The sequence below is a fragment of the Quercus robur genome, chromosome 10 (assembly GCF_932294415.1).
Source record: "Quercus robur chromosome 10, dhQueRobu3.1, whole genome shotgun sequence".
In the NCBI taxonomy this organism is placed as follows: Eukaryota; Viridiplantae; Streptophyta; class Magnoliopsida; order Fagales; family Fagaceae; genus Quercus; species Quercus robur.
The window spans coordinates 52203612-52213963 of record NC_065543.1 but is presented as its reverse complement, the minus strand read 5'-3'; the positions used below and the strand labels follow the sequence as shown (position 1 = coordinate 52213963).

Here is a 10352-nt window from a genome sequence, read left to right as displayed (position 1 = left end):
CTGACGCAGGCTTTTGGTTCCCGTTTCATCACCAGCACTAGAGCCCCTCGGCCTCTTGATTCCCTCTTATCCTTATCCATGCGAGAAGGAGAAACGCTGAAGGCCTACTCGGACAGATATTGGGAAACGTACAACGAGATAGAAAGGAACTACGATGACGTCGCCATCAGTACATTCAAAAGGGGCATGCCGACAGAGCATGGCTTGAGAAAGTCTCTCACTGGGAAACCAGTCACCAGCGTGCGACAACTCATGGACAGGATAGACAAGTACAAAAGGGTCGAGGAGGACTAGCAGATTGGGAAGGGAAAGGCGAAGGTTGTCCCTCAAGAGAGGAGGGACTTCAGGTCGGACCGCTTCAGCAGCAGTAACAAGTTGAGGAGAGATTACATGGAACAATCCGGACCTACTGGGGCTCAAGTAGTCTGCGCTGTGTTCCGAGAACCATTGCACGAGATACTGGAGAAAGTAAAGCGCGAACCCTTCTTTCAGTGGCCGAACAGGATGGCAGGCGACCCCTCAAAACGCAATCAGAATCTATACTGTGCATATCATCAAGAGCCCGGTCACGCCACTGACGAATGCAGGAACCTGAAAAACTATTTGGATCGGCTTGTCCGAGAAGGAAAGCTAAGGCATCTGTTGCACCGCCCTGAGCAGTCGAATATCGAAACCAGACAAGGCGCATTGAGGCCACCCATAGGCACGATAAATGTCATTCTTGCCGCACCTGGGAGAACAGGCTCCGGCCCATTCAGAGTGATGTCAGTGGGTAGGTTCCCGACAGAGCCAGGCGAAAGAGGATCCAAAAGAGCTAGAGCGAGGGCCCCGCCATTAATCGGGTTCACGGAGGAGGATAAGGAAGGAACTATTCAACCCCATGAAGATGCCCTAGTGGTGACACTCAGAATAGGAGGTTATGACGTGAAGAGGGTGTTAGTTGATCAGGGTAGCGCCGTGGAGATAATGTACCCAGACTTGTATAAGGGGCTGAACTTGAAGCAGGAAGACTTGTCGCCATACGATTCACCCCTGCTTAGCTTTGAAGGAAAAGTCGTCATCCCGAAAGGCATGATTAGGCTGCCTGTGCAAACAGACTCAGAAGTAGTGGAAGTGGACTTCATCGTGGTAGACGCATACTCCCCCTACACAGCTATTGTGGCACGGCCATGGCTTCATGCACTAGGGGCTGTGTCGTCAACCCTGCACCAGAAAGTGAAATATCCATCAGAAAGTCGAATCAAAGAGATAGTAGGGGACCAAGGAATGGCCAGACAATGCATGGTGTCGGCAATTTCTTGACGATCAAGCAGTGGACCTTCCACTTCGGCCGGGAATAGCTTATAGCAATCAAGGACCCCGGTCCTAACTACGGGTAATGGAGGACCGGCCATGGAGGTGAGCTGTGAGGAGCTGGAGAAAGTGCTCGTCGGATCAGACCCCGAGAAGTTTTTCCAAATTGGCTCGGAATTACCAGCACAGGAGAAGTTGGCGCTAATTAATTTTCTTCGACGAAATGAGGACGTATTCGCCTGGGATCCTTACGAAGCCCCCGGGGTTGACTCAGACCTAATACGCCATCACCTTAACGTTAATCCGGTTATTACACCGAAGAAGCAGCCTCCTCGGCGCCCGTCAAAGGAGCATGCGGACGCTGTGAGAGAGGAAGTCGCAAAATTGAAGAGAGCTGGGGCTATCAAGGAAGTATTCTACCCCGAATGGTTGGCGAACACAGTCGTGGTGAAGAAGAAGAGCGGGAAATGGCGGGTCTGCGTGGACTTCACGGACTTAAACAAGGCCTGCCCGAAGGATCCTTTCCCGATGCCGCGGATAGACCGACTGGTAGATGCAACTGTCGGGCATTCCCGAATGAGTTTTTTGGACGCTTTCCAGGGCTACCATCAGATATCCTTGGCCACCGAAGACCAGGAAAAAACTGCTTTCGTCATCCAGTTGGCAACTATCATTACAAGGTGATGCCCTTTGGCCTGAAGAATGCCGGGTCGACCTATCAAAGGATGATGACTAAGATGTTTGAGCAACAGATGGGAAAAACTATCGAGGTGTATATAGACGATATGGTAGTAAAGAGTAAATTGGTGGCTGACCACATCAGAGACCTCGGCGAAGTGTTTCAAATCCTGAGAAGGTACAAGCTGCGACTGAACGCATCCAAATGCTCATTTGGGGTGGGATCGGGGAAATTCCTGGGCTATATGGTAACCCACCGGGGAATCGAGGTTAACCCTGACCAAATAAGAGCCATTCATAGCATGCAGCCTCCTCGGAATCCCAAAGAGGTCCAGAAGCTTACCGGCATGATAGCAGCTTTAAACCTGATGACGTCGAAAATTGTCACCAATGGGTCACACCGTACTCGCGTCTCGAATCGAACCTGCACGACAAGAACAATCGACGGACGTCCTTCAAAGAGCACCGGTGTGGTGCCGGCCAAAGGTTCTCCGACGGTCAAGTTAGAATTGTTCTGTTTTACTTAGAGCGTTAGAGAGGGTCAGTTAAAGCGTACCTCGATTACTGTGGGTATTAGATCTTTTATAGTGATAGAGGGTTGACTTTTCCTTTTTGGTTTTCACATCTTTTCAATGTGGGACTCTAGTCCCAATTCTTCTAAGCGTGGTGAGCAAGGATTCCCGTTTCCGGATCATGGGCCCTTATTGGGCCAGTCAGCGATGGGCCTTCAAAGCGCGTGGGATAGCCCTTGCACAGGCCCAACAGTCCCAACCCGTCAGGCCCGTTCAGGTGGGCCCGTCAAGCAGGGCCGTCATGTCCGTCCAGGTGGGCCCGTCATGTACTCGGCATTTCTAACCGTCTTCAGTTGCCCCCTTCACCCCAATGGTCCGTCAGTTTTTAGGATATAGGATCAATGGGGTGACGATCCGAAAGTGATGGTATGACGGGTATTTTTACGACGGAAGGAGACTCATGTGACGGGGAGTTTAAAGTTGTCATGACGGGTGTGACGGGTATTTTTACGACGGAAGGAGACTCATGTGACGGGGAGTTTAAAGTTGTCATAACGGGTGTGACGGGTATTTTTACGACGGAAGGAGACTCATGTGACGGGGAGTTTAAAGTTGTCATAACGGGTGTGACGGACCAACACAAGATAGGATGACGGTTCAAATGAGGAGTCCGTCGATTACACCAATTACAAACAGGCTGTACGAAGATAATTAATGCCGATGACACGTGTTGCAAGCTGATTGGACCTTGTCTCGGATCGAAGCGACGCTTCGACTTCCGTGCATCTCTCTTATAAATAATGGAGAGATTCCTCTCATTTCTTCAGATTCAGTAGAAATCAAGCTGTCAGAGCTCACCGTCACCCTTGTCAGAGCGCACCCGTCGTAATTTGCTGATCCGTTCATTTACCTTAGTCGTCAACGCCGTCCTTCGTCACTTTGTTGGCAAAACTGGTAAGTGCTCTTCTTAAAACTCATACTTGTTTTAATTTTCATTACAATCCACATCCGTTATAGACACATAGACCGTCAGAGTCTTAGGCTCTTGTCATTTCGTGTAGGAAATGTCTAGTGCGTCGAGTAATCAGTCAGTTATTCGTGACGGGGTGGATTACGAGGAAGTATATCCGTCCAGTCAACGAGAACAAGGTAGTCCAGATGATAGTAGTCCGTCCACATCTTCCTCGTCCTCAACATATGAGGATCTGGAGGTGGTTGATCCAGACGAGGGACCTGGTGTTGGTGAGGATCAAGTTGTCAGATCCGTCATTGGTGCTGATGGGCTTAGGAAGTTCGTCATGCTACCAGAGTGGACGGTGAATTTCTTCACGTCCGTTATCAAGGAAAAGCATTTTAAGACATTTAGAGATAATTACCAAATTCCAGAGAATGTTACGATCCGTCTACCCTACAAATCAGAGAGGTGTTACTATGACGGGGTAGAGGGAGTCGGGGTGTATGAGCAAATGTTGAAGGCCGGACTTAGATTTCCATTGAGTTCGCTTCACCGTTTGCTCCTCCGTCAGCTGGGGTTATCTGTGAACCAGATTTCCCCTAACGCTTGGAGAGTTTTTATAGCGATGGAGGTACTGTACGGTGCCATGTCCAACGGAGAAAGGAGGCTGACGGTTAGGGAGTTTTTCCACTACTACCGTCCGGACGAGATTGACAAATCCAGGGGGATTTATAGCTTCGTCCCTAGGAGTCCGTTGCTGAAAGTCATCTATGATACGCCGGACTCAAATAGGGATTGGAAGAGTCGGTTCTTCTTCCTAGAAGGCGACGGTTGGATGGGTCGTCCTGGGGAGACAGATTTCATGCCCGTCGACACTACTTGGGGCATATTGGATCCGTCTAGTATGGACTATTCTCCAAACTCTAAAATTACTAAGTTTACTTCTTTTTTTTTTTTTTTTTTTTTTTTTTTTTTTTTTTTTGAATATAATCTAACCGTCCTCTTTCTTCTTTTGCAGTTAGACGACGGCCCCAAATTGACCTTGAGGAGTTTGCTTTCATTGAGAAGATCCTTAAAAGGACCAAGCCGGAGGAAAGGACTTGGGCGAAGCTGGTAACACTAAATACCATTCACTGGTATTGCGACGGACCGGAACCTACAGCGGCTGCCGTCAAGTACGAAACACAGATAAGGAGACGTAAGTTCGTCACCCTTTAGTTAAAGAAATTGTGCATCTTATTTTTTGTTAATTAACTCCCCCGTCCACGTTTCAGAGATGGACGATGCTAAGAGAAGAGCCTTGATTCGGTCAAAGGCTGCAAAGAAGACTGCTGACGACACTCCCCCTGCGACGGGCCCAAGCAATCCGTCTGCTAAGCGGAAGACTCAGCCCAAAGCGGACCGTCAGGCCAAGAAGGCCAAAGTGTCTTTAGAACCCGTCGTGGGACTCATGGCGGAGCCTCCGAAGACGGTCACTCCAACCAAACACGGGGTTGGCAAGGGTTTGATGAAAGGCCCGTCGAAGGTTGACGAGAAGCCGCCCGTCCTTCTTCGAGAGGATTCTAAGCATGCCTTAGAACAGATTTCCTCCATCATCTCGGCGGAGGATTATGAAGACTTAGGCAACCACTCGACGGAGGCCATGGGGGAGTCGGGCCTGTTTGCCATTACACAGGTAAGATAGTCCGTCTACTACCCAAATACAACTTAAATCATCTGTCGAAAGTTTGTTTTACAACTGTGTTGCTATTTTCCAGGCAATGGTCATGATGAAGGGGCTGATGGGACGGTGCCTCAGCCAAGAGACGGCCTTGGATTGTGTACGGGCCAAGGCGGAGAAGACGGAGGAAGAACTCCTCCAAATGCGAAACTGGAGACCCAAAATAGAGAAAAAGCTTGAGCTGTCGGAGAAGGCAAGGAAGAGCCTTGAACAGACGACGGAGGAGGCAAAGAAGGCTCTAGAGAGCAAGGACAAAGAGATAGCCGAGCTGAAAAACGAAGTCCGTCAAGCTAAGGACGCGGCGGTCCGTGAATACCGTGACTCCGACGCCCTAATCACTGAGCTGGGCGACTCTTTCCATCAGGGCTTCATGGATGCCCTCCGTCAAGTCAGGCAAGCTTATCCAGACGTGGACCCTTCCAAGTTCAAAGTTGAAGACCCGGTCCAGTCATCCGTCGTGCCTGTTGCCTCCGAGGATACAGACGACCTCTTTGATGTCGACGACGCAGTTGTTGACGGGGCATCTGCCCCAGCAAAAGTTGACCAAGTTGAGCCTGACACGGAGACGGTTCCACAGCCCGTCGACAGTGCGGACAAGGCTCAGTAGAAGGATTTTTATTTTTATTTTATTTTATTATTTTTCATTTTGGAACAATTCTCATCCGTTGTTGATGATGTGTAAACATTGCCGTTTAATGGCCCATTTTGTTAAATGAATCCGTGCACTTTATTTTATATGTTTTGAATTTTGTCGTTACTTGACCTGTTTACATCCGCTCGCGTTTTAAGTACGTTTTTTGATCTTAGAAACTTATTCTTTGCAAAACCTGTGGAATACTCCGTCCACCTTGTTGGTACTACTTTGTTATCTACGATAATTAGTCCGTCTTCTTTGCTTCATCTTATTTCCGTCCACGTTGCGGATGATCCGTCCAACCTGTGAACTTTAAGTGGTCATTTTGTGGACTAAGTTATCCTCATTTAGTATAGTCCGTCCACCTTGTGGTGATCGTCCTTGTAGGATGACCCGTCCATCTTGTGGACTTAATGTGGACTTGAAGTGGTCGTCCATGCAGGATGATCTGTCCATCTTGTGGACATAAAGCGATCGTCCTTGCAGGACGGTCCGTCCATCTTGTGGACTTATATGTTGTCCGTCCATATTGTGGACTTAAGGCTATCGTCCCTATAGGACGATCCGTCCATCTTGTGGACTTTGGGTGATCGTCCCTGTAGGAATATCCGTCCATCTTGTGGACTTAAGGTTATCATTCCTGTAGGATGATCCGTCCACCTTGCGGACTTAGGGTGATCGTCCCTGTAGGAATATCCGTCCATCTTGTGGACTTAAGGTTATCATTCCTGTAGGATGATCCGTCCACCTTGCGGACTTAGGGTGATCGTCCACGTAGGACGATCCGTCCATCTTGTGGACTTCATAGTTTATCCGTCCATCTTGTGGACTTAAGGTTATCATCCCTGTTGGATGATCCGTCCACCTTGTGGACTTAGGGTGATCGTCCTTGTAGGACGATCCGTCCATCTTGTGGACTTCATAGTTTATCCGTCCATCTTGTGGACTTAAGATTATCATCCCTGTTGGATGATCCGTCCACCTTGTGGACTTAGGGTGATCGTTCTTGTAGGACGATCCGTCCATCTTGTGGACTTCATATTGTATCCGTCCATCTTGTGGACTTAGGGTGATCGTCCACCTATTGGATGATCCGTCCACCTTGTGGACTTGGGGTGATCGTCCACGTAGGACGATCCGTCCATCTTGTGGACTTCATAGTGCATCCGTCCATCTTGCGGACTTTATTTTCTGCTTGTCCATCTTGTGGACTTAAGGTCGTCACCCCCTGTAGGATGATCCGTCCACCTTGTGGACTTCATTTTGTTTCCGTTAACTTTGTGGACAATTGCAATGACATACATTCAAGTAGAAGATCAAAATTGCATCTGACTATAGAAATGCGTAAAGGAAAAGTGCCTGCCCCCTTGGGCTTAAAAAAGGCACGACAATATTGTAGCAAAAATATAGTTAAACAGTTGAAAGAAAAGCTAATAGTGCCAAAAAGTCTTAAAAGAAAAACTGGTTGTCGTGTCGCTATCACTGGTAGTATTTCCTCAAGTGCTCGGCATTCCACGGATGTGGTAGCTTTTCTCCGTCTATTGTCTCCAGGTGGTATGTCCCTTTCCTTTTCCACGACGTAACTCTGTAGGGTCCTTCCCAGTTGGGGCCTAGTTTTCCCTGTGTAGGGTCTCTAGTTGTACCCATGACCCTCCTGAGTACGAGGTCTCCTGCTTGGAAGCTTCTTTGTCGGACCCGGGAATTGAAATGTCTGGACATGCGATCCTGGTATCTAGCGATCCTCTGTTCTGCTGCCGACCTGACTTCATCTATAAGGTCCAGCTGTAGCCTCATGGATTTGTCATTCCTTCCCTCGTCGTGGTTGTGAACCCTGTAGCTTGTGAGCCCAACTTCCGCTGGGATGACTGCCTCGCTCCCGTATGTCAGTCGAAACGGTGTCTCTCTTGTCGGAGTCCTCGCCGTTGTCCTGTATGCCCATAGTATGCTTGGCAGTTCTTCTGGCCATATGCCCTTTGCCCCCTCGAGCCGAGTCTTGATAATCTTTAGCAGGGATCGGTTTGTGACCTCAACCTGACCGTTAGCCTGAGGATGGGCGGGGGACGAGTAGTGGTTTTTTATTCCTAGCTGTGAGCAGAAATCACGGAAGGGGCCGTTATCGAACTGCCTCCCGTTATCTGAGACAAGGACTCTAGGAATACCAAACCTGCATACTATGTTCCGCCAGACAAAACTTCTAATGTTCTTTTCTGTAATGGTGGCCAAGGCTTCCGCTTCTACCCATTTCGTGAAGTAGTCAATGCCCACTACCAAGAACTTTAGCTGCCTTATCGCCGTTGGGAAAGGTCCCATGATGTCCAGTCCCCACTGAGCGAACGGCCATGGAGCCGTTATGGGGGTTAGCTCTTCAGCTGGCTGTCCGATAAAATTGCTGAACCTCTGGCATTTGTCGCATCTTTTAACGTAGGACTCAGCATCCTTTTGCATGGTCGGCCAGTAATACCCGGCTCGTAACAGTTTGTGCACCAACGACCGCGATCCAGAATGATTCCCGCATATTCCTTCGTGTACTTCCCTCATCACGTAGTCTGCCTCTTCAACCCCGAGACATCTCAGGTAAGGACGGGAGAAACCTCTCTTGTAAAGAATGTCTTTTATCAAGACGAACCTTGCCGCTCGGACTTTTAACTTTCTCGCTGCCTCCTTCTCTTCAGGCAATACCCCGTCCTTTAGGTATGAAGTTATCTGCGTAGTCCAGTTTCTTTCGGAGCGTATCTCCTGCATGTTGTCGAGGTCTATTAGCGGAAAGATTTGAACAAAGGAAAGCACATTACCCGGTGTTATCATATGTTCTGCTGAAGCGGCTTTGGCTAGCCGATCAGCGGGCTCATTGTCTCCCCTGGGGATCTGGACGAATATTGCTTTTAGCCCGTCGACTCTAGCCCTCACTTGATCAAGATATCTCTTCAACCTTTCCCCTTTGCATTCATAATCTCCGTTTACTTGATTGGTCACGACTTGGGAGTCGCAATGCACGACCACACTTTCAGCTCCGGCGGCGTTGGCTAGGTCGAGTCCTGCTGCTACCGCTTCGTATTCTGATTCATTGTTGGTAATGGGGAAGTCGAGACGGACCATAGATTCAATCTCGTCTCCTTCAGGTGACAGCAATACTATGCCGGCTCCTCCAACTCGCTTATTGGATGATCCGTCGGTGTAGATGTTCCACTGGGGGGGTTCTTCTGCCCCCTTGTCCGCGTCATGCGTAAACTCTGCTATGAAGTCGGCTACAGCTTGTCCTTTAATGGCCACACGTGGACGGTATTTGATGTCAAACTCACTCAATTCTATTGCCCACAGCGTCAGTCGGCCTGCGGCCTCAGGATTACTTAGTGCCCTTCGCAAGGGCTTGTCGGTCATTACGTTCACGGTATGGGCTTGAAAGTAGGGCTTGAGCTTGCGAGCCGCCGTGACCAACGCAAAAGCGAGTTTCTCCATAGGTTGGTATCTTTCCTCGGCACCGCGGAGCGCCCGGCTGGCGTAGTACACGGGCTTCTGTGCCCTGTCCTCCTCTCTGATTAAGGCCGCGCTGACGGCCACAGTGGAGACGGCCAAATAGAGAAAGAGCTCTTCACCTGGTTGCGAGGGGCTCAGTAGAGGTGGTGAAGATAGATAGGTTTTTAACTCCTCGAATGCTCGTTGACACTCGTCCGTCCATTCGAATGACTTTTTCAATGTTCGGAAGAAAGGTAAACATTTGTCTGTCGCTCTTGACACGAATCTATTCAATGCCGCTACCTTGCCGTTAAGGCTCTGTACTTCCTTCACGTTTCTCGGGGGGGCCATCTCCATTATGGCTCGGATTTTGTCCGGGTTAGCTTCAATCCCCCTTTGAGATACCATGAATCCTAGGAATTTTCCTGCCGTTACACCAAACGCGCACTTTCCTGGATTGAGCTTCATGTTGTAGGATCGAAGTGTGCCGAATGTTTCCTTGAGATCTTCCAAGTGGTCTTCCTCCTTCCGGCTCTTCACCAGCATGTCGTCGACATAAACTTGGACATTCCTCCCGATTTGCTGTGCGAACATCTTGTCCATTAGTCTCTGGTATGTTGCCCCTGCATTCTTCAGACCGAATGGCATTACTTTGTAACAGAAGAGACCTTGACTGGTTACAAACGAAGTCTTCTCCTGGTCGTCCTCGTGCATGCGGATCTGGTTATAACCCGAGAAAGCATCCATGAAGCTTAGCAATTGGTGTTGAGCCGTCGAGTCCACTAGGATGTCGACCCTTGGAAGGGGATAGCTATCTTTGGGGCATGCTTTGTTAAGATCGGTGAAGTCCACGAACATCCGCCATTTGCCACTCGTTTTCTTCACCATTACCACATTCGCCAGCCAATCGGGGTAGTAGACTTCCCTGATGAAGCTTGCATCTTGGAGTTTGCGGACCTCTTCCGCTATTGCTTGGTCTCGTTCCGGGGCGAATACTCTCTTCTTTTGTCGGACGGGTGGAAACGAGGGCAACACGTTCAACTTATGTACCATGACCGAGGGATCGATTCCTGGCATATCGTCATGGCTCCAGGCGAACACATCCTT

The 10352-nt window shown here is 49.2% G+C and overlaps 1 protein-coding gene across 1 annotated transcript; it reads left to right on the top strand.

The window, feature by feature from the left end:
* Positions 1-390: 390 nt before the first annotated feature.
* LOC126704331 (uncharacterized) lies at positions 391-3372 on the top strand. The gene is made up of 2 exons (XM_050403324.1): positions 391-916; positions 3311-3372. The coding sequence occupies exons 1-2, from the start codon at positions 391-393 to the stop codon at positions 3370-3372; spliced, it is 588 nt and encodes a 195-aa protein (XP_050259281.1).
* The last annotated feature ends 6980 nt before the right edge of the window (positions 3373-10352 follow it).

Bases quoted from the DNA above. Each gene is read 5' to 3' on its own strand.
- LOC126704331 (XM_050403324.1), top strand. From the start codon at position 391: ATGGAACAATCCGGACCTACTGGGGCTCAAGTAGTCTGCGCTGTGTTC. The intron at 917-3,310 runs GTTATGACGTGA...TCATTTCTTCAG, and splicing joins GGTGACACTCAGAATAGGAG to ATTCAGTAGAAATCAAGCTG.